At 42.6% G+C, this 24,001-nt stretch overlaps 1 protein-coding gene across 1 annotated transcript; it reads left to right on the top strand.

Moving 5' to 3' along the window:
• The first annotated feature begins 2,691 nt into the window (after positions 1-2,691).
• On the top strand, positions 2,692-23,379 carry AMD1 (adenosylmethionine decarboxylase 1). Its single transcript, XM_082480346.1, has 9 exons — positions 2,692-3,210; positions 15,789-15,875; positions 17,400-17,526; positions 18,032-18,134; positions 18,971-19,013; positions 19,111-19,255; positions 20,280-20,372; positions 20,451-20,606; positions 21,148-23,379. The coding sequence occupies exons 1-9, from the start codon at positions 3,080-3,082 to the stop codon at positions 21,286-21,288; spliced, it is 1,026 nt and encodes a 341-aa protein (XP_082336472.1). The 5' UTR covers positions 2,692-3,079; the 3' UTR covers positions 21,289-23,379.
• Positions 23,380-24,001: the final 622 nt, after the last annotated feature.

The following is a 24,001-nucleotide window of genomic DNA, read 5'->3' as shown; positions in this document are numbered from 1 at the left end:
CCTTTGAATGGGCATTTTCAAACCTGCTCCTTCAGCTCCTGTTCTGCTCTTTATCTCTGGGTAATCTCTGTTGTAAACATGAATTCAGCGACCATCTTTCAATGATGACTCACAGAACCTCCCTCTAATCCACAACAATCTCCTTCTGTCCTTCCTGAAACCTCAGCCTGTCTCTCAGACAATACTTTGTTCATGTCTAGTTGTCAGTCAAGTTCAAAAAAGAGCTTTCAGCGTTCCCCTCCTTTCTCTCCTCCACCTGTTTGGTGTGTTTCTTTCAGCAATCCAGCCTCTTATGAAGGAAGGCCTGCAGCCTTCAGCATTAATATAAACCTCTTCTTAGGTGTTTTTATCCATACTCTCTGTCTTCAAATATGCTACATCACCCTGCTACTTTTCTATCACTTCAGAAAAAGCACTTGTCTTTGTTTTCAAATTCTTTCACTGTTTCATCTTACTCAGCATTGAGATCATTTCCCTCCTCATGTTAGCTGGTGATACTGGGCTGTATTGTCCCTTGTTGAACTTTCAAACAATTATTTCACACTGTTTTGTAGGTTATCCTTCACACTGAGAAGCTTCCTAGAAATAAAAAAGAATTGACTTCATTTTTTTGAATCTTACCCTTCTCTGCAGTGTCTTAGAAACATTCTTATGAGCAATTGGTATTCCTTAAAACCAAGAGACAACAGTCACAGCTTGAGCATTAGGCTCACTCAGACTAGTGGCTGGTAGCAGGTGAGAAGACACTGAAGTCCTGAATTGGAAACGGCAGAGAAAGCACTAGTTGAAGGGGGCAGGCAAGAGCACAGTCAGACTTCAGGAAATGCTGGAGTTGGGTGTATATGGTCCAAGACATGGAGTGAGACCACACTACAAAGATCAAGAAGTCAGAGACTCCATACAAGACAGAATCCAAGACAAGAAAAAGACATGCTTGCCTGGAGCAATGTCACTCAGATTACTTGCAAACAGAAAGAACGATTGAGTACCTGATCAAAAACCAGGGACTAATGTTAAACAGGAGACAGGACTAGGAACTGGTATTATGGATTCAGAAACAAGGATGAGGGGGCTAGTATTAAAAATAAACAGGGAATATGGCTGGGCAGAGTCCACAAAGTCTCAGCTGTACTTTCATAAGCATTTTAAGCCAATATAACCCATCATGGCTGCTGAAACAAGTGGTCCTGTGCTCTCCATCCATAATTTCTTGTGCATGCCCAAGCACAACCTCTTATTTATACCAACACAAGCATTTATGTAGCTGGGATCTGAAGTAGCTTGGGAAACTGATGCAAGTTAAAGCTAACTGCGATTAAAAACTATTAACCATGATTAAAACTAAGTAGTTAGTGTTAAACCTGATGCAGTCCACTACGTAGCCACAAAATGCTTGTGCTGGCACAAAGGAGGCAGAAATTAATGGTTGAGAAAGGAAGACCTTCTTTTTATGGTAGTAACAATTTACACAAAGTTAATAAAAACCAGTGAACCCACAGCACTGGAGAACATGTTTCTCTGCCAGCTATAAAGCTGTGTTAAGGGTGCACACAGTGGCAACCGGCCACCTAGGGAATGATTCACATCCAGCTGCCTTGGGAATGACTCACTGACTCTCTGAGTCACTCCTCCGCTGGTGGACAGAGCCCACTGCCTATTATGTTGTCCGATAGTATCTCACTGTCTCCTAGCAGGGACTCATTCATCTGTCCTCAGCCATCTGCTGCTGCTTGTCCCATGCTATATATTGTAAGCTCATCGGGGCAGATATATTTTCTGTTCTTCATTTGTTCAGTAGTGAGGCTTTCCTTGGACTGAGAAGTATCAGTGATACCAGACTATAAGGTATTACAACATCGATGAAAAATATTTTAAAGACTATAAAGCTGTTCAGCTTGCAACAATTTGCGACTGCAGGTAGTCAAATGTTTACTGATGCCCATACACCCCCTCCTCCCGGCACATCCAGCGGCACATCCAGCTGCACATGCCCTCCCCGGTCACTTGCTCCTTGTGCCACACACACAATCACACACACGCGCGTGCAAATAACTCCCTACTTCTTGGTCACGCACGCACAGCAAGAGAGGAGGAAGAATTACGCCCGAACGCTCGGTTCAGCCTCCTCTTTCCTAGCTAGAAATAGGCGTTAAGAAAGCGCAGAGACAGCACCGCAGCTTCGGCCCGGGAAGAGTCTTTCTTCTCGGGCTTGCTCCTTGCTACGCGGATACTTGTTTCGGGGTCTGCTCCCCCGTCGCCTCTCGGCCATGTTCAGCCCTGCTCCTCCTCGCACACCCCCGGTCACTCACTGCTGACCACAGGCCGCGATTCCCTCCCACCCCCCGGCGGCGGCGCGGCGCGGCGCGGCGCGGCGCGGTCCGGCCCCGGCCCCGGCCCCGGCCCCGGCCCCGGCCCCGGCCCCGGCCCCGGCCCCGGCCCCGGCCCCGGCCCCGGCCCCGGCCCCGCCGCCGCCCGCACTCCCGCTCCCTGCGGGCGGGCGGGCTGGCTGCAGTGGGTGTGGCCAGAGGAACCGGCATATGTCTCGACAGGCGTCAGCGCTGTCCTATGGGAAGCGGGGAAGGGCGGGCTCGAGCGGCGGCGGCCCAATGGCAAGCGCGAGCCTACGTGATGCGGTTACCTGCGAGGTATAAAAGCGGCTGCGTGCGCGTTAGTCCCCCGCTTACACAGTATGGCCGGCGACATTAGCTAGCGCTCGCTCAACGCTCTTCTCTGTAACAGGGGAACATACGGACTACAAGGAACCGAACCGCATCGCCTGCCCGCCCGCACCCCAGCTCGGACTGTAACCCGCTCACACACGCTCACGCCGCATCCGCCGCCGCGCACTCCGGGTGGTTTTCGTTGGTTTAAAAAAAAAATCTTCCTTTTCCTTCTTATTCCTTTTTTTTTTTTAAATTAATATTAAAAAAAAAAATCCCCTAGAAGGTGAAACCCGCCCGGGACGGACTGGGACCCGGCGGCGGCAGCGCGGCCCGTGCAGCAGCAAACGGTAGCGGCCGGGGGCGGTAGTTTGGTCGTCGTTAATTTCTGTGGTTGTTGGTTGCCGAGTTGTCTCACCATGAAGGAGAACGGTGCACACTTCTTCGAAGGGACCGAGAAGCTGTTGGAGGTGTGGTTCGCCCGGCAGCAGCCCGCGCAGCAGGAGCCGCACCAGAGCAAGGGGTCCGGCGATCTTCGCACCATACCCAGGTCCGTTAACGGCCGGGGGGGTACGGCGGCAGCGGTTGGGAGCGCTGCCCGTTAAGGGGGCCGGTGAGGGAGAGGGGGTGGCGGTGAATGGCCGGCGCAGGCGGGGCCGGGGTGTGGTGGCGGCGACGGTGCGGAGCTGGCTGAGGGGAGGTGGCGGGCGAGAGTGTGTGAGAGGAGCGGGGCAGCGGGGGGGGGGGGCGGGAGGTAATGGCCGTGCGCGGGCTGGCGGCAGCGCTGATGGGAGGCTGGTTCCGGGGTGGCTTGGGAGAGCCGTTGGTGGCAACGGCCGCGCGCGCGCGGCGGGCTCGCGCTTCCCCCCCCCCCCCCCCCTCGTCGCGCCGTCCTTCCCCCTCCTGTCCCTCGGTGACAGCCCCGGCCTCTCCCGTCTGCCGCCGAGCTGCGGGAGGGCAGGGGGTGACCTTCCGCTGCTCTACAGAGACCCCCCTGAAGGCGGCGGAGGCGGCAGGGAGCCTCCCCTTGTCCCGGCCGGAGGTGGCAGTGGCGGGGACAGCGCGGGGCGGAAGCCATTCCGTGCCGCCACCTCGTGCAGCCCCGTGCGGTCCCTGCTGGCAACATGTGGCGGCGGGGAGAGCCGGGCGTGTGCTGCGCCGGCCGGGAGTGCCTCTGCGGGGGGGGGGGGGGGGGGGGGAAGCGGGCGGAGTGTCGCAGTGCTGCTGGCGGCCCGGGGGGGGCACGGCAGCGGCGCCCACCCCTCTGCACCAAGCTCCCGGTGCATGCTGCGGCTCCCGGCAGCCGTCTGGTAGTGGCCGGCCCCGCTCGCAGGGAGAGCCGCGAAAAGTCTTTTTACGGTGGGGCTTCTTGTTGGCGACGGCTTCGGGATGGGAAGGCTCGGAAAATCCCTACCCATTGAGAACGGGTGTACTGTGGAGAGTAGGGGGATAGGAATCTCTTTCCCAGTTCATGGAAGCTGGGAAGGGGCAGGGGAGATCCCTCTTGCTGTCGCGGCGAGGATTGATGATTCCCTCACGTGGCCGGTTTCGTAGCGCCCTCCGGCACCGTGTAGCTGGACAGGTTGATAGAGCGGCTCTCACGGAGGCAAGCGGTCGGTGCGCGGGAACCCTTCCCGTGCCTCCCTGTGGCGGGGTGGACATCGCGGTGAGGCGGGCAGCGGGGGGATGGGGTGGTGGCCCCCCCATCCGCACTCCCCCCCCCCCCCCCCCCCCTCCCCCCCGAAGTGTGGCTGGAGCCGCGGTTTACACGTGAGTCCGCTGGCCCCGCTCCCGGGCCGCGCTGCCTCTTCCCCCATTGACAAGTTCAGGCCAATGGGAGCGGGGCGCCGCGAGGGGCGGGCTCGCGTCTGTCACCCAATGGGCATCTGAGGAATGTGCTGGCGCTTCTTTCCTGCCACCCAGGGAGGGAGGAAGAAAGGCCCGAGGCCCACGCAGCTCCCGGTGTACACGTGTTTCAAAGTCGGCCCTCTCTGAGGGGGCGGCTCTCTCCCGTGGCTGAGGGATGCCTGCTCGCCCTTTGTTAGCACGGTAGCTGATGGCCACCTGCCGGCACACAGCTCATCCTTGAAACCGTGCTGGACAAGATGGGCATGACATGTCTTTACTGTAGATTGCCAGTACCGTATTTTATAGGGGGGATAGTCTGGAAAGACCGGAATACCTAGACTACTGACTTGGAATAATAAGGGGTCCAACTGTAGATCTGCAGAAAATCATGTTCTGGCACAAGTGTCCTGGAAGTGTCAAAGTGAGAGCTGCAAGTTTGAAACACAAAGCAAAATCTGCTTATGAACCCAGAACTATGTACAGGTTTATAGGAGGGACAAGATTGGTATGCAGATGTAATCAGCTGACATAGTTGAAAAAAGCAGGTTTATGTTAAGCATACAGGGCAAGTTTGAAGGTTATATTTATGTCAGTAGTTTACTCTCAGTATGGTAAATGTTCAACTTCTCAGATTCAGATGATAGCTAGAGGGTCTGGTGTTTTCAGTGTATCCAAATCTGTTTGCGTGTGTGTCACTGTTACCCAGTGGTCTTTGGTCAGGGACTTTGGAGGAGAGCTTGTCATGATGTATGGAATGTTTGGAATATGTTAATGATGGTAGTGTCTCCTTTCAAAGGCATACTTAGCATATGCTATTTGTCTTTTCCTTTGTTTTGGTGTTTCTCAGCAAACTTCTTGTGTATATATTGGTAGAGTTAGCTATCCAAAGAGCTGAATTGCCAGTGGGCAGATAACTGCCTTTCCTGAAATAATGAATAGCCTGTGTTGAGTGTGCATGTGTGTATATGTACACACCACTAGCTCATGCATAGTGGAAGCACTGCAGAATACATGTTTAGCTCTGACCCGTTGGTGTAATAAGATAGTTTGTTCATGTAACTTTCAGACTTGTGAAGCTATTTGGACCTTTTTGAAGGTCTCCTGTGATACCCCACCTGGAGTACTCCATCCAGCTCTGGGGCTCCCAACATAAGGACATGGACCCGTTGGAGTGAGGGTGATCAGAGGGCTGGAGCACCTCTCCTATGAGGACAGACTGCAAGTTGGGATTGTTCAGCCTGGAGAAAAGAGCTCTGGGGAGACCTTCTAGTGGCCTTCTAGTACCTAAAGGGGGCCTACAGGAAAGATGGGGAGGGACTCTTTATCAGGGAGTGTAGTGATAGGAGCAGGGGCAATGGTTTTAAACTGGAAGAGGGTAGATTTAGATTAGATATCAGGAAGAAATTCTTTACTGTGAGAGTGGTGAGACACTGGAACAGGTTGCCCAGGGAAGTTGTGGATGCCCCATCCCTGGAAGTGTTCAATGCCAGGCTGGATGGGGCTTTGAACAATCTGGTCTAGTGGAAGGTGTCTCTGCCCATGGCAGAGGTGTTAGAACTAGGTGATCTTTAAGGTCCCTTCCAACCTAAACCATTCTATGAATGTTGTGTTTAACGTGGAAATCATTAGATGTGGTTATGTAGTTCCTTGAGATTTAGTGGTGTAGCAGATACCACAAGGTAACAACTTGTATTAGTTAATATCCAGGCAGTCCTGGAAGACTACTGCAAATCCTAGCTGAAATTCATACAGATGATGTGAGTTATGTAGGCACTTTGGGATTCCTGTCATGTTTGATTTTAAATGTGAAAGATGCCAAAAGTACTCATTTGACTTTGTGTTATTATGCTGGTGTTGGAATATAAAAATCTAGTTTAGAGATGGCATTCTGCAAATACTTTCCTCATTGACACATTCATGCTCTCTGGTGTTCTGTTTGTCAGCTAAGGCTGATGTTTACAAAACTGCAAACTTAATTTTTAAAAATGCTCAAGAGCATTTAATGTAATTGCAAGGCTCAGGTACTGTGACAGTTCCTTTGTATGGTTTAGATACAGCTGTAAAGTTTTAATAGAGTGGATTCAAACTGTTAACTGTTGAACATGTGGTCTTTTAACACAGTTTCAGAGCTGTGAGCAAGCTTTGAAGGCCTTTGTGTTAATTTGCTCTTAATACAAGATGTTAATTGAAGCTGTGTAGTTCTTTGGTAGGAACTGTAACATGTCTGAAAATTGCTGTTAACTTATGTCCAGGAACAATTAATTATCAGTGATACTGTATTGCTAGTGTGAAATGAAGTTTTAGAAACATTCTCTTTTAGAAGATTGTAGGAATTAAATTATCTTCTACAGTTGATAGATACAAATGAAAGAATCCTGTATACAATATATCCCACTATGCTAATTCTATGAAGGCAATTGAATAAGCTAGTTTATGTTGAATAGGACTTGAAATCAAAGCTGAAACCATAGAACAATAGCTAAATTAGAATCAAGTTGCAAACCAGTTGAGCTTGCCTTTTGTATTGTAATACCTGCTTAGTAGTGAAATGTAAGCCATTCATCTACTGAATGACTAACCTGGTGTTCAAAGCTAAAAATTTCCATGTTGCATATGCTTGCTGGAGATTAGATATTTTAAAGTCTTCGCTGGATGACACCAGCGAAAAAAGGAAAAAAGTTCAAGAACTGATGCAACTGTGATTTTTTTTTTTTTTTTTCACATTTTTTCTTCCTGTGGGCAAGCCTGCTTTCTAGAGAAGAGTTTGGATAGCTGTAAAGTATTTCAGAGAAGATCTATACTTATTGTTTTAATACATTCAGTAAAGGTCCCAACTAAAACCTTAAAAGTATTGAACCATGGGCTTTAGTTTGTTATTAAGATTTGGGGGGAAGAGAGGATTGTTCATTTGCTAATCAGTTCTGTGAAAGGTCTTGTGGTTATTTAAACAGTGGCAAGCATCTGAAGATGCTCATATTGAAAAGTGGAGTGAAGTTAAACGTTTTTGTGGTCTTGAAATAATTTGCTTTAACTTCAGTGCTTTTTCTCACTATGCTTTGCAAAGCAGGTGTTGGTTTGTTTTTTTTTTTTTTTAATAGCCTTAAACTATGTATAAAAAAGGAGGGTTTGCTGAAAACTTGATGAATGTGCTATGAGCCATGGAATTCTGTGGTGACTGAGCAGTGCATTCACTATCCCCACAGTAAAATAAGCTGTTTATTCCTTCAGATGATGTGCAAGTATGCATTTCCCATATCAAGGTTCGTGATCTTGAATGTACAGAAATTTGAAATCATAGGTTAATGATGCAAGTCTGTATCTCAGGCATTCAACCCTGTAGAATACTCCAAAATTAAGCTTGTTCATGGACCTTTAATGTGCTTCCTATTTGTCTGTATTGTGTGTACACACAAGCAACTGGAGGAAAAACTGTTGTAATGAGCAATATGGAGTGACAATGATAGGAGATTTTCATCCTGTGCTACATGAAAACTTCTAAGTGCCAATACAGTCAAGTGTCTGATATAAGTCCTGTAATTAGTTGCTTTGTAGTGCACTCTATGGCCTGAGCCAACTCACTGCTGCAGTGCTGCTGCACCTCTGTCCCCTCCCCCAGTCCTTAGGACGGCAGCAGTGTTCCCTGCCTGTTCCCTCAAACAGGGAGGGTGGGAGAGGGCTGGGCCCTAAGCCCTTTTCTACTTTTACTCCTGTGGTGCTGCCTCACAAAGCAGAGTAGTGCTGCTCTGCGGAGACTGGGAAGAAGGTGCGGTAAGCAGCATTGTGCCAGGGTAAGGGCTTCTGTCACTGTGTGCTTGCTGAGCTGTTTTACATGGAGATGAAAGATAATCTGGAGAACTTTATGTGAGAATTCAGTCTTCCCCTCATCAAAACTGATGTTTGCTAAAAACTAGTTTACAAATAAGTTCAAAATTACAGGTAAAATGTTTGCTTGTAACTCCCTCAATTGTAGTTAAAGAATGGTTTTGCACAAAGGACACAAGCCCTTTTACACAGCTACTGACTGTGATACTGCTGGCAGGAGGTTAAGAGTTTTCTTGAAGGCTTTTTGATATTTTTCCTACTGCACTGCTGAAACTGCTAAAGAATTTGGTTAGTCAGTTTCTGTCAAAGATCTGATCCCTAAGTGAGACTCCATAGGGCATCCTATTAAAATATGTAGCTATAAGTATATTCCTAAAAGGGCTTTCCTAGTGGCTGTTTACTCACCCAGAACAGGAAGATTTAAGGCTGTTGGTAGACGGTTGCTGCCTTACAGCATGTTACTTCTGGAGAAGGCTACACTCAAACTTGTCCTGAATATTGCCTGTAAGTTTTGTGGAAGTCCTGATGTGCGTATTGGTGTTCATGCTTCCTTAAATATCTTGGGTGTCAGGTATGTTTTGTCCTTTGATATGAGAGACGTAAAAATACCCATTGAATATCTTCGGATGTACAGGATGGAATCTCCATTCCAGTTATACTGCAATAACAATAAAAGGCCTGCAACAGGAGCAATATGCAGCCTTTAAAGTACTACCTGTGGCCATCTTTGTGTCATTGCTGAAATATATTGGTGTCATTTGGGGATGATTCTCTTTAGTAGTTGGCTCAGGACCTTCTAGGTAAGACATCACTCTGATCTTCAAAAAAGGCAAGAAGGAGGACCCAGGGAACTACAGACAGGTTAGTCTCACCTCTGTCCCCTGGAAGGTAATGGAGCAACTTATTCTGGATGTCATCTCCAAACACGTTGAGGAACAGGAAGTTATTGAAAGTGGTCAACATGGATTTACCAAGGGTAAATCGTGCTTGACCAATCTGATAGCTTTCTATGATGTTATAACTGGTTGGCTGGATGAGGGGAGAGTCATAGATGTCGTCTACCTTGACTTTAGTAAGGCTTTTGACACTGTCTCCCATGACATCCTCTTTAGGAAGCTGAGGAAGTATGGGCTAGATGAGGTGACAGTGAGGTGGATTGAGAGTTGGCTGCGGGACAGAATTTAGAGGCTTGTGATCAGCGGCACAGAGTCTAGTTGGAGGCCTGTAACCAGTGGTGTCCCCCAGGGGTCAATACTTGGTCCAATTTTAACATATTCATTAATGACCTGGATGAGGGGACAGAGTGTATCCTCAGAAAGTTTGCTGATGATAGCAAACTGGGTGGGGTGGCTGACACCCCAGAGGGCCGTGCTGCCATCCAGCGTGACCTGGACAGGCTGGAGAGCTGGGCAGAGAAGAACCTAATGAGGTTCAACAAAAGCAAGTGCAAGGTCCTGCACCTGGGGAGGAAGAATGCTAGGCACCAGTATAGGTTAGGGGCAGACCTGCTGGGAAGTAGCTCGGAGGAGAAGGATCTGGGGGTTGTGGTAGACAGTAAATTATCCATGGTCCAGCAATGTGCCCTTGTTGCCAAAAAGGCCAATGGAATCCTGGGCTGCATAGGGAAGAGTGCGGCCAGTAGGTCGAGGGAGGTAATTCTCCCCCTCTACTCTGCACTGGTGAGGCCACAACTGGAATGCTGTGTCCAGTTTTGGGCTCCCCAGTTCAAGAGGGACAGGGAACTGCTGGAGCGAGTCCAGCGAAGGGCAACAAAGATGATTAAGGGCTTGGAGCATCTGCCTTATGAGGAAAGGCTGAGAGAGCTGGGACTCCTTAGCCTGGAGAAGAGAAGGCTGAGGGGAGACCTTATTAGGGCGTACAAGTATCTAAAGGGTGGGTTGAAGGAGGATGGAGCCAGGCTCCCAGTGACAGGACGAGGGGTAATGGACACAAGTTAGAACACAGGAAGTTCCGTTCAAATACACAGAAAAACTTCTTTACGGTGAGGGTGACGGAGCACTGGCACAGGCTGCCCAGGGAGGTTGTGGAGTCCCCTTCTCTGGAGATTTTGAAGACCCGCCTGGATGCAGTCCTGAGTAATGTGCTCTAGGCAATCCTGCTTTAACAGGGGAGTTGGACTAGGTGATCTCTAGAGGTCCCTTCCAACCCTGAAAACTCCGTGATTCCGTGAAGTGTTTTGTGAGGAGGACTGCTTGGAATCACTTTTGATGTGGATGCATTTTTCATTCAGGTGCCTGTCTTTTAGTTCAAGATAAAGCCTCCAAGGGCATGCGCTTTAAGTTTAAGATAAGGGAGATAGAGACAGGCTTTCTGTATATCTATGTTCAGAACATATAGTGGGGGTGTGGCTTTTATGCACTCCACAGATACTGTTGAAGTAAAATTATCAAGTTGCCAGTGCCTTGTGTCTGAACTCAGGGTGTGAACATAGTTCAAGATAATCTATCTTCAACAGCAATTTATAAACTAAGTTATTCTAATAGGAAATAATTCCCAGGCATCTGTCTGCAGAAAAATACACCAGCTGCGAAGAGATCATGGAATCATGGAGTTTTCAGAGTTGGAAACCATTGAAAAGAGATGCTTTAAAAAAACTTGTGATTTTTCTGTAATTGGTCTGTACTGATCTGCCTTTTTCAGGACACTTGAAACTAATGTTGTAACTTTGCTGACACTGGTATTTAGCCAGTTTCCATGCTCCTTGGCTAGAGCTCCTCTGCATATAGGCAGTTTAGACAAGGCATTGAGTTTGACTGTTCTGGATCATGGTATTGGTAGGAATTTGCCTACTTAACTGTAGACTGCTAATGGGGTAACTGATGTATCTGTTGGCTCCTAAAAATACTTAATAGGTAACAGGTGAGGGAATAAAAAGTTGCTCTGCAGTTGAATGCTTGTTTTTAAAACAAGGTCTTAGAGTAAAGTACAAGATTAAAATGCTTATTACTTTGATTGCTACAGACTTGCAGCTGTTCTATTTTAATGAAAAGCTATGCAAGTCTGTATACAACTTAAGCTGTCTGTAGGAGTTTCATAGGATTTATTTCCTAAGAATTCCTGCCCTACTGCAAAACAACTTTTCCTCCCAGTGCTGCCTGGGCTGCATTAGCAAGGTCCTGATACTGTTACAGCATTGTTGTGCTGCTGCTTGATATGCTTGACCTCTGTGTTAGGAACCTGTTTTACGCCTGAAGGTAAAGGCTCAGAATAGGCCAATAACTTGCATTAAAAAACACGGTTTTATCTAGCAAGGAAAACTTGATTCATAGCTTATTCTTTATTTCTCAGAAATATGAAATAAAGGAGCAAACATGATGGTTTGGAACTCAGTTGGAAGGGACTGTCAACTATGCATTTCAGTATGCTCTTTAAACATATTTCCTAAAAATTAAAATACTTCTCAGTTCTGATAGGTTTTCTATACTGACATCCCTGGGTAGCAGTTTGCATGGAAGTTATTTGCACTCTGGTAACAAGTCTGTGCTGATAAGGCACTAAACATGGCAATGCAGGTATAGGAATAGATTGCTAAACTTTTTTTTTTTTTTTTTATTCATTTGGCCTCTCTTACTAGTCAAGTATCCAACAAGTAGCTTTCTACCATTCAGGCATGGACAGTTTTTCACACTGGGGTAGATGTGTTCTGTTTGCATTTGGTATTCTCTGACCATGTGCAACTGTGCATGGTGCTTGGCTATTGGAGAAAATATTTTGACTTCCAGTAGGTAGGTGTCAGTTATCTGAAATTTCAGGAGCAGGATCTTACAGCTTTGGAATGAAGTGGGTAATAAGCTTGCATAACAGTGAGGAGTTGGTCTCAAATACATGTTCAGTTTGTAATTCCATTGGAGGCAGGTCTGCTATGGAACTTACTTTGCTACCAATGATTCTCTTGCATCATATTCTAGTATGCTTGGCTTGAGTACAGGAAAGCAGTCTCCAAAGTGTTTAGAATTGTCCTCATATCTGGCTATGGGAAATAATTTAGGAAATAGTAATGCAATCCACATACTTCCCTTTGAAAGGGGAGTTTTGAAGAACAGAAGCCCATACTAGCATTTTATTGGGAATTAGTCTCTGGTTCCCTTTTTTTCAGTTGGAGGCTTTTCTTCCTAGTTAAAAGTTAATTTAGTTATAGAATAAGTAATGTTCTCAAGTATTTCAGTTACTAACTTTGAGAATTTTTACTTGACAAAATAAAATGGGATTGGTTGCAATATGTGTACTGACAACCACTCACATACTGTTTTTTAAGGTGGATTTTTTGTTTCCATTTTTAAGTGGGGATGGACATTGCTTTTTTTAACTAGTAATGCTTAAATAATTGTACAGATTAAAGAAAGGGAAGAAATGCAAGAGTTAGACTTGTAGTGAACTCAGACTACTTGGTACAAAGTAGTCCCAGATGTTCTTCCTTAGCTCTGCTTTAAACAATGGAAAATGTCAAATACTAAGGTCATCTTGTTTAAATAGATTATATTGAGACCAAATCCAGCATGTTAGTGGCCTTTCTGTAGTTTTCTGTGCTTAACTTTAAAATGCATACAGGTACAGGCCAGTGTCTCTGCAAAGCTTCTCCCTGAACTGGCTGAGTCTTCTGGTGGGTGCTGCAACCCCTTTGTCTGTTTTATGTATGTTTCTGGATCAAGCTTGACATCTTGTATGTGTCTCAACTTTTAGGTTTTTTTCCTTAATGTTATTCTAATAAGATCAAATGATGAACTTACCCTTTATTCCTGTAAAGGCTGAATATATGAACATTTAGCATATGCTTAGCTATGGTTTCTGTAGTAGAATAGCAAAGAACTGAGCAAAGTTTTAATATGCATAGGTCTTGTACAACAGCAGATTTCAGCCATACTAATGAACATAACTAGGGACTTTCTTTGCATGGTAGGCTTTGGACTTAACGTGCAATATTGTATTGTTGGTATTATGCTGTACTGATACTTCATGATTGGACTACTTGAAAACCAAAACTGTTATGTCTCCCTCTACTAATATGTGACTGAAACTTAAATTAGCTATTTTCCTGAAATGTCTGCGTGTGAACTGCGCTACAGTGATACTTAAAGAAAGTTCTCGCTTGTCTATATAAAGCTAAGGTTTTGACTGTCTGACCAGGTAAGAAGCTTGTGAAGGCTGAAACGTGCTCTTGCAAAGCCTGAGATAGTTACACATACATTAATACTTAGACAAGTACAAAATCAGATTTGTAGTAATGTACAAATGGGTTACTGCAGCTCAGCGTCAGGCAGTGTAAGGGAACTCTACCTCAGCTTTCATAAATGGTATGTCAGATACTGAGTGTTCCTTTAATAGCAGATAAAATATCATCAGTAGTGGTGCTGCAAAGATTTGCACAGTTATTCCGCCATACCAAACCAAAGTAACATGTTACCTAGTTCAGTTTACAGCAAGAGTATAATAGGGTGTTACAGGGATGATACTAAGACTCACAAACTTATGCAGGTGTGCTGTTGCTTCCAGAGAAAACTAAATTCTTCAGTCCTCTTCTCAGCAAAATAGCCTGATTGTCTAGGAGCATTAAAAAATGAAGGTATAATATATTCACTCTTTGCGTTTACCAAGTTCTTCAAAGATAAGCAGACACTTGCATCTTCATAATACTTGAGTATCAGGAACAGAGCTAAACCTGGTCAATGACATAAAGGTAGAGCTGAATAAATGTGTGGGACTCTAAGCGTTAAAAACAAATTGTTTTATTTGACATGCAGACTTGAGTGGTCTGTGCTGTCATGTCTATAGTTGCAGAAGAGTATTTCATCAAGGTTCACTAACTGGGGTGGTAGGGAAAACCTCAGTTTGATTTTTTTTAAGTATCCAATAATTACTGAGTTCATAAACTTTTTCAGATATGCATTTAATTATGAGGGATTCTAAGATACATAGGATTCTCTTACTCCTTTTTAATAGCTTCAGTCTGATCTAAAAGGAGGTTATAGAGTGACTTTAAGTATGTTCTGGTTGACTGCTGTATGAATATACTGGTTTAGTGCAATATACACTTTAAAAGGGAAAATCTTCCAGTATTGGTAGTAAGGGTACCGAATTCAGTTTCAGGAGGCATTCTCAAGTCAGGGAGAAATTAGGGCATTTATTTGCTGGGGTGTTAAGCAAAGAACATGTGGATATTTTTATCTATATGTACAATAGAATCTAAAACTTAACTTTGCAAACTGACCAGTTTTCTGAGGGGAAAGATTGGTGGCTGCTGGTAGAGTTAACAGCAAGTGCTGTGTTCTGAAGTACAACTATGGAGCTTTTGCAGTGTCAAAGGGAGAGAGAACTGTCAGCCTCATCCTTCCTCAGGAGTCGGACAGGTGGGTAGCTGAATCAATCTAATAGCTGGCTTGGTGATGGAAAAAATTGCAATTCTTTTGTGCTCCCAGCTGTGAAGGGTCCTATAGTTGTCTGATAGGCAGCCTAGTTTTATGCTGGGTTAGTAAATTTCTTGGTTCATGACAGGTCTGATCACAAGAGCCAGCACAAACCTGCAGGTGGGAGGGGGGAGATGGAAGAGGTAGGGCAGCTGGCAGTCTTGTAACTTTGCGACTTTGAGAAGCTCTGTTCCTGTCTGCTCTATAGTAAGCTTCACTGTATTAGATTCTACTAATCTGGTGTAGACACAAGACTGAGGTGACAACCAAAGTAGTTTTTTGCAAGTCTGTCACTTCTCTTGAGTACTTGGGAAATCTTTGTGCTTAATTTGATCCCTTTGATTTTTTCAGTTTTTTTAATAAAAAACCATGTAGAATAAGTAATGATAGTAAAGAATTGAAATCTTGAACTATACTGAAATCTAGTGTTGTAGCCTCAACTTGCACTATATAAAACTTGCTATAAGTTTTCTGTATCTTCTAGAGTTGGAAGGAATTCTATGATTCTGATTGATCAAAGAGGCATTTGGGTCGTTGAGATGTATTAGTCTTTAGGGCTGGTTTTCAATTAAATTATGGGCTTGACTCTAAGCTGGACAAATAAAATGTTAATGTTAACTGGCAGGTTTATTACTCTAGTAGTTACCAGTGACTACTGTGATTGAAGTACATGAAGATTCAACCTAAAGCATACCTTCAGTTATAACAATGAATTTTATCTTGGAACATGTGAAATGCAGGACTCAGTTACCCTGACTTGCCTAGTTAGAAGCTTTGGGTTGCGGTTTGACGATTGTCTTCATGCAGCAGATTACACTTACAGATCTTGAGGAATACGTAGCCATTGGGAGGAAAGAATTGGATATTACTGTATTGTGATGGTTCCTCTATAAAAATCTTCACCTTTTGTGCTCTCAGATTCAGCAACTCAAAACAAGAGTTGTAGTCTTGTTTGGGCTATACTTTCTACCCCGGGTTCTAGAAAGCTTCAGTGTGTTTAACGTGCTGTTTGTGGTCTTCTATAATTTCTTCACAGGATTGAGTGGGACAAACTTCTGGAGAATGTGCATTGTTTGATCATAAGTGTGACAAAAACTGACAAGCAGGAAGCTTATGTACTCAGGTAAGCCACTAGCTTATTCTTTTAGTCTCCAAGAGGTAAAGTTAAAGCTGTTGTATGGGATCCACTTGGCCAAGAATCCAATCTTAGGTTAAGATCCTGCTGTTCATGACTATAACTTGCAGGGGTCTGCTAATCATGGTACTGTCATACTGTTTAGTAGCAGAAATGTTTTCATAGTTACCAGTGTTTGTCTTTTAACTAGAAGGATTAAGGACAGGGCTATGGCATTTCTGCACCTGATCATTGAATTTTGTCCAGGGATAAATAAGTCTCCCCAGTTAAGAGGTTTAGGATTACTTCAGCAAAGTAGTGCATGTGTCACTTTTAGATCAGCAAAAACTGTATCAGTAGATTGGCTTTAACTCCAGATAATGCAACCAAGTGGAACAACTCTTGCATCTGAGCTAAGGACATCTGTAAAAATGTAGCTTTCCTGAAACCTTGGAATTTTAGCGTTGTGCCAGTTAGTTGTAAGGACACTACTTCTGCCATGTGTTTTTCATCTTGCAAAATACTTTCATGCTCTTTCTACATTAACTTTACAGACTCATTGACATTCTGTTTTACTCCAGATTATAAAAACTGAAGCTTTTGTGCTCTGAAAGACTGCCTTGAAGGCAAGGTTGAGCTAAGAGCAAGCTAGTCAAAGAAACTGCTGAAGTCTTGTTTTGGCAAGCTTCATATATTTAAAACAAAATCCTGAGAAGAATGTAACGAGTTACAACTGTATCCTGGATGAAATATAATCTTTAAACAGCATTGCAAACTGAGGTGTTTTTTTTTTTAAGATAGGCTTATTCCCATTGTTCAGTTACTTGGTGGGAAGATACTTTTTATACATGTATAAGTGTTCTGGGTGTAGTATCAATGCTAATCTCCAGTTCAGTGGTACTGTAGTTAAGTATATCTGGCTTACAGAAATTAACTATACATAAACTGTATCTTATGCATAAGGCATATTGTATAACTGTGCCTGTACTCTTATGAGACTTCCTGTTTCTGTGGACAGGTGCTGATTTACCACTTTCTAGTAGACATCTTTCCTAGAAGATGCAGCCAGACAATTTATGAAAGTCTCTTAAGGCTTTGCCTGGTTTGAGTTGACTTTCTCATAGGCTTTATTTCAGCTGAGAAAGTCAGATTTCAAGTTTGACCCTGTTCAGTGTCTGGGTTAAGAAATTAAATTGCATGTCTGTGTTGTGTACTCACTTCACAGAATGTTTGTATTTCTCAAATAGATTGAGGATATGTAATGCATGTGATACCTCTTCTGCAGTGTGGTAGCTGTGTAATATCATGTTTGCAGCAGGTATTTGCTTTTGGGAAATCATAACAGCTCTCAAATGATAGCTAATATCTATTGGTTTGATCCATTTGCCAAACATCTTTATGTACCATATGTGAGTATTCACTTACAGTAATGCATTTGGTTGGGTTAAGAACCAAGATCTAACCATTCTCTCCCGGCTTGTTTAATATAGAGCACTTAATATATTTTTAACACATCTCTTTCTTTTTTGACAGTGAGAGTAGCATGTTTGTCTCCAAGAGACGTTTCATTTTGAAGACGTGTGGTACCACCCTCTTACTGCAAGCACTGGTTCCCCTGTTGGAGCTTGCTAGGGAGTACAGTGGGTTTGACTCAATTCAGGTAAGGTGCTAGAAATGTTACATCTTCCTTAGAATGTACAAAAAGCTTTTCACCAATATTTCAAGTCCACTGATTTTTATTAAATATTCTGAAACTTCCTTTGCCATTTATGTGTCCTCCCTATAATGAGAAGACTGTAATATAAGACTGCTAGGTCTGCTGTAGCATTTAGCCTTCTATTTTCCTCTTAAAGGATGCCAACTTACAAATGCTATTGTACTGAGTTAAGGTTACTTACAGGTGAAAGAATTTCATGCCCACATTGTCAGTGCTGGAGTCACTGATGTCTGGTTGAAAACAAATTTGGAAGTAAGCAGTCTCCTATACTTTACAAATTAAGCTGGGAATAACCAGCTGAAATGGAAATACAACAGGTAGCGGAGTTTTAACAATGAAAACTTAAGTCCTGTGAAAGCTTATACTAAATTCATGCATTTTTCTAGACTTTTAGATTCAAGGTGGACAGCTGTATGCAATACCTAAGATGCATTTTTATTTTTTTCAGAGCTTCTTTTATTCACGTAAGAATTTCATGAAGCCTTCCCACCAGGAGTACCCACATAGGAATTTCCAGGAAGAAGTAGAGTTTCTTAATGAAATTTTCCCAAGTAAGTTCATTAACCTTTGGCAAAGTTGCCCATCTTGTGTGAAGTGTTGATGTGAAGTGAGAAGTGACAAGCAGCGCAACACATACAGGCTGCCAGGATATTCACTCAGCAGTTCTTGTAGCACAAGCTTTGGCTGCATAAAAATACAAAGCTATAAATACTTATTTTCTGAATTTCTTACACTAACTTGCCATCATCAAAAACCTAAATCATACTAAGTTTGACACTTAACACTTTGTCTTAACTGAGGTCATCTTTGGGCTTCCAAATTGAGGGTAGAAAGTCAGTCTGTGGAATCCTGCTCTCACTAATTCTAAAAGCCTCATTAAAAAGGTAGAATAGTAATTTAAGGTAACTGGTGCACTGAAGAAAAATGGAAGCTATTCTCAGAAGTTGCTTCACTAAAGATTAAATTCAAACATTTAATAAAATCTAAAACCTACAAGAATAACCTTGAATTTTAACTACTGGCAGAAAAGTTGTTGGTGTTTTTTTTTTTTGTGAAGCAACATGGGAGCTGTAGTGTTTATCTGAGTTATTTGAAAATAAATGCTAATCACAAATCCATGAAATAGATTCTTAATAATGCTAGGGATTCTGTCTGTGCATAGGAAATTCAGATTGCAGCTTTAGCTGCTAGTAGGGTCTGAACTGGTACCTTCTGAGGGAGCCTGTTTTACTGATTATTGGCTTCTTAAATGGCTGCTTATTTGATATCAGTGAACCTCTTAATGGTCTGTGAAAGAATTCTACTGTCTTTAAATATGAAATTAAGCTAATCTTTTACATAAAGCATCACCTGTGGTACATTAACTGGAGACTTTTTGTCTTGTCAGATGGAGCAGCTTATTGCATGGGGCGTATGAATTCTGATTGCTGGTATGTATGTGAAGACTTTGAAATCCTTGGGGCTTACAGTAAAATTTAACTTGGTGCTGCTAATATTTATTACATAAGTGATCTGTATTTTATATAGGTACCTGTACACCCTGGATTTCCCAGAGAGTCGGATATCCAGTCAGCCTGATCAGACACTGGAAATTCTGATGAGTGAGCTTGACCCAGTAGTTATGGACCAGTTCTACATGAAAGATGGTGTTACTGCAAATGATGTCACTCGTGTATGTATGCTTGAAATCTAAGCATTTTTGGGAATGGTGGAAATTGGGCAACAAAATGCTTCACTTTCCATTTAATACAAGGTTTATTTTTTAGTAGGAAAGATCTCATAGAAAATGTCAGTTTAATGTTTTGAGGGTAAAATGGATTTAACTCTCTAGGATGTTTTTAGGAATATAACTTCACATATTCAATGCCCCTGCTTTAGCCTACTGAAAGGAGCAATTTGCAGTGATTGGAAGCTTATCCTCTGAAAAACAGAGGAGTAAGAATAAACCCACAATTGAATAACCGCCACTGAAGGATAAAGGTTATGAGGAGTAAGACTTAGACTGAAGATAATGTTAAGGGAATCTAGGTGTCAAAGTCAAGGTTAAATCATGGAGCCATTTGGACGGGGGGGGTAGGGGACAGGACAGGTCTCAGCATAGCTTGAGGATTTTGCCTCCTTTTCTGTTTTCTAAATGGGAACGTCCTGTGATAGGAATGAGTTTCCCTGACAAGTACATTGACTTCACCTGGTTTTCCATCTTAGGCTTTGATTCGCATACTGTATTTGCTATTGAGATTTGGCTGTAGCTCAAGTACTGTGTGGGAAATCAAAGTGCTTGGGATTGCACTTCATTCTAGAGTATAAAGAAGTATGGTCTCACTCTGGAGCAAATGTAAACAGCCTTTGCTTTGTGGATACTGGTTGAACAGGAGCTCTATTTTCCATTTTAGCTGCAGAAGCAGTTATGTATTAGAACTCTGAGGTGTCCCCTTGTCTTGAGGGGGTTCTGTAAGAGGTAGCTCATGTGTCTGGTAACTTGTGTGCAACTTGACACTCAATCACTTACTTGGTAGGTGACAGGATGCCAAGCAAGTTCATCTATACAGTGATAGAAATTATCAAACTGACTTGTTATTGGGAAAATTCTGCTGTCCTGTTCTCTAAATTGGTGTTCATTCTGCCTTTGAGTTAAATCTAAACAAATATAAGGATGCACGATAAACTGAGTGGTGTAATTTTAATTTCCCTTTCAGATGAGTGGAATTCGTGACCTGATACCAGGTTCTGTTATTGATGCTACAATGTTCAATCCTTGTGGGTATTCAATGAATGGGATGAAATCGGATGTAAGTTTTATACCTACTGATAATTAATGTGAAAATAAACAGTAATTATTTGGCAGTAATAATATATATTTCTTTCAGGGAACTTACTGGACTATTCACATCACTCCAGAACCAGAGTTTTCTTACGTTAGTTTTGAAACAAACATAAGTCAGACCTCTTATGATGACCTGATTAGAAAAGTTGTAGAGGTTTTCAAGCCAGGAAAATTTGTGACAACCCTCTTTGTTAATCAGGTGAGTTTTCTTGCATTAGCTTTTCGGTTCCTGAAATGCATAAGAGACATAAACAAAGCAAAGCTAGTGACTTTTTTACTGGGGCATTAGTAGTTTCCAGTGTGCCTCTATAGTTGGATGGTATTTTCTTTGGAAGGTGAAAATACTCTCAATATTGCTTTGGCATGTGCTAAATCTGATCTCCAGAAGACTTGAACACTAAGATAAGGCAGTGCAATCTTGGTATTTATTCTAATAGTTTCCTGTGCAGTTCTGTGTAGGCATAATTTCTTGCTTTAGCATTTTTTTATGTTTGGCTGCAGCTGTCAGTTGTAGAAGCACTGCTGTTAATGGTGACACTGCAAGCTAATGGCTTGTAGAAAAGCAGTACCATATAGAAGCAGAGCAGAATTGCTGCTTAGGATTGAGTCTTCCTGCAGTGCCATCAAGCACAAGTTTGAAGCCTGAACAGTATCACAAGAACCATATGTAAAATACATATTGTGCTAGTCCATCTCTAAATGCCAAGTTTAAAAGCAACTTTCACTTTTTTGTTTTCTAGAGCTCTAAATGTCGTACAGTGTTTTCTTCTGCCCAGAAGATTGAAGGGTTTAAACGTCTTGATCACCAGATTGCCCAGTTCAGTGATTATAATTTTGTTTTTACCAGTTTTACAAAGAATCGCCAGCAACAGCACAGTTGATTAAGAATGAAGAAAAAGCGCAAAAAGAAATCCCATATAGAAGGTGGTGGTTGCTTTCTAGTTAATGATTCAGGGGGCCATGCTTTCCACTCCCACCACCTTGTAGTTGTGGAAAGCCCTAGGTGTAATCATAGTATAACCATTTTGAATTGTATGCATTATTATATCAAGGAGTTAGATATCTTGCATGAATGCTCTCTTCTGTGTTTAGGTACTCTATGCCACTCTTGCTGTGAAATTGAAGTGCATGTAGAAAAATCTTACTGTATGAAACTTTACAACACTTGTAAAAAGAATTCAGGTAGAATTACACACAGTATAGTTTTTCTCCAGGTATCACCAAAAATTCCCCACAGACAAGGCTTTCGTCCTCATTAGACTTTAGCCTCAACCTACTACTGGGGACAGTTCTTTGTTAAATTGTCACTCTTTTTCATCTATGTTGTGATTTCAGTCTAAAACTGTTTTTGACAAACTTTTATGATTTCTAATGAAACTGATTTCTAATTAATGCTTCTGTGTTTGGAGAAAGTTCTTAAAACAGTTACAAATTGTTTTGCTACTACAGGTGATGGTTGATTTATTTTTAAATCAGATTGACTTTTCATGCTCTACTCAAGCTTATAGGAATTTGCTCAGCTACACTGCAGCACTGGGCTAATGCATTGGTCTTTCACCTCTAGAAACTTGGATATAGGTACTAATGCAGGTTAAACTTCGTCTTGCCGAAACGCTCATTTATCTGTCCACATCTCCATGCTGTCACACTGCTACACAATGGCAGAATTTGAAGAAGGTCCCAGGCTTGACAGGGGAAGAACTGAGTCAGGATGCAAATGTTTTAGCATAGTTGTGTGACAGCTTTGCAAAGTGCAAGTTCGAATTGGCACCAGACATTTTCTTTCCTAATCACCAATTATGTCAGACTAAGAAGCCAGTGCTCTTGAGCACTGGCAGGTAGATCTAGTGAAGGAGTGGAATTTGCCAGGCTGGGTGTATTGATTGGTTTGGATTATTCTCAGTAAAACCTATGACCACTTCTAACTGCAAAGAGTGCTTCTAAACTGGTCCAGTGTCACTTCATTTTGTTGTTCCAAGCAAAGCTAATGCCTCTATCTTGTGACAGTCCTGTGACATTGTTGTGCATGTGACTTATGTTGTATTTGAGTGTTGTGACTTCATCTGTTTTTTCCTCCTAATTACTAAGGTGGTTCCTCTTACTGTGACTTGAGGGCATTAAGTGAAAGCATAGAACAAGAACTGTCTGGGACACCTGGACAGAAGTGAAGTAGAATGCCATTTATAGAGCATGAATAAGTGTGTAATTCAAAGTCACTTTAATGGGTATTGACTAAAATGCAGGCTTTAAAGAGCTGGCATGCTTTCAGCTATGTTTGGAAATGCTGGGATTTTAACAGCTGTGAGACCAGCATGTTAACTACAAAATTGAGATTTTTTTTTTTTTTTTTTTCCCCTCTTGTCCTCGCAATGTTTTGACTCTTTCTGGTTTGACGCAATGGTTTTTTGTTCCTTCTGTATTTATAAATGAAGCACTTTTTCAGTGCTTCTAAACTAAAGTCTGCTTGGTTAGAAATCAAGTGGTTGGAACATTTTTTTTTTTTTTTTTTTATTTTAAGCATATTGAGGTTCTTTACCAATGTTACCAATTACTTGCTGTAAATGGCACTAATACTTTTTGGTGTTAATATTGAGGACCAATATTTCAGTGGGTTTTTTTGTTCTTAAATGTTATCCCAACTGACCTGACATTTGTTGGCTTGAGGTCCTTTAAGTAGACTGAAGATCCCTTTTCAAGTAATACTGAAATACACATTTTACAAATAGAAGCATAAGCCTCGGCTATAAAAATGAAAGCTGTTGAATGGATTATTGAACTATCTAGGGTGATCAGGATGGGGGAGTATGGTGTTTATAATTTCTGTGGTGTTAGACTTTGATCATTTAAAAATATCTGTACCACAACTTAATGCTTCAATAAAAGTTCGCTTAAATTGTTTGTAGTGATGATGCAGCAATTCTACCCTTCACACTCTTCATGCTTTTTGGTACCAAATGGTTTAATTCCAAAATAGATTTGTCTCTTGTCCTAAATTGCTTTAAATTTACTTTGCCCTTGTAGAGGATGCATCTCAACTGTTAACACGTTGGTAGTTTAAAATGAGACAGCATGTCAAAGGAAGCCAAACAAAAATATTACAATGTTCTTGAGGCTAAAAATGTTTGTCTAAATGAACACACAAATTTGAGATTTGCTGTCTTCCTCAAACCTGTATTTTTTCCTCAGCATTAAATATTTAAAATATTCCTCTGAATTAAAACAACTCTTGCTTCTGCTGGTCTTAAGTAACAAACTCAGGCATACATTTATGGTGCTGAGGCTTAGACTGACCTTGAGAATTCAAGGTGAAGTTTGTCTCAAGATAAAGTAGGCATGTACAGAAGCATGTGGCTGAGAATGTCAGTGCTACGCAGGTGCAACCAACATAGCTGAAAGTTCCTCAATTCTGTAGGACTGATCACATGGAAATAGCAGCTGCAGTCCAACTGTACCTGCGAAGTTCTAACAGTGCTGATCTCTTCCCCAAAGTCACCCAAGTAGGGGAAAACTTGTGTTAGTGTTGAAGGCCTAATACCTTTAAATCATTTGTGTCTTAATACAGGTTTCATTAGTCACCTAGAGCCTATTCTGTAA

Source organism: Vanellus vanellus (genome assembly GCF_965231255.1).
Source record: "Vanellus vanellus genome assembly, chromosome: 3".
In the NCBI taxonomy this organism is placed as follows: Eukaryota; Metazoa; Chordata; class Aves; order Charadriiformes; family Charadriidae; genus Vanellus; species Vanellus vanellus.
Note: the sequence above shows the minus strand (reverse complement) of the source record. Positions and strands in the feature narration are given on the sequence as shown.

What these genes read in the sequence shown, in the direction of transcription:
- AMD1 (XM_082480346.1), top strand. Translation starts at nt 3,080, where the DNA reads ATGAAGGAGAACGGTGCACACTTCTTCGAAGGGACCGAGAAGCTGTTG. An exon ending in CAGGAAGCTTATGTACTCAG is followed by an intron (nt 15,876 to 17,399) that starts GTAAGCCACTAG and finishes CTTTTTTGACAG; the next exon opens with TGAGAGTAGCATGTTTGTCT. An exon ending in TCTTAATGAAATTTTCCCAA is followed by an intron (nt 18,135 to 18,970) that starts GTAAGTTCATTA and finishes TTGTCTTGTCAG; the next exon opens with ATGGAGCAGCTTATTGCATG.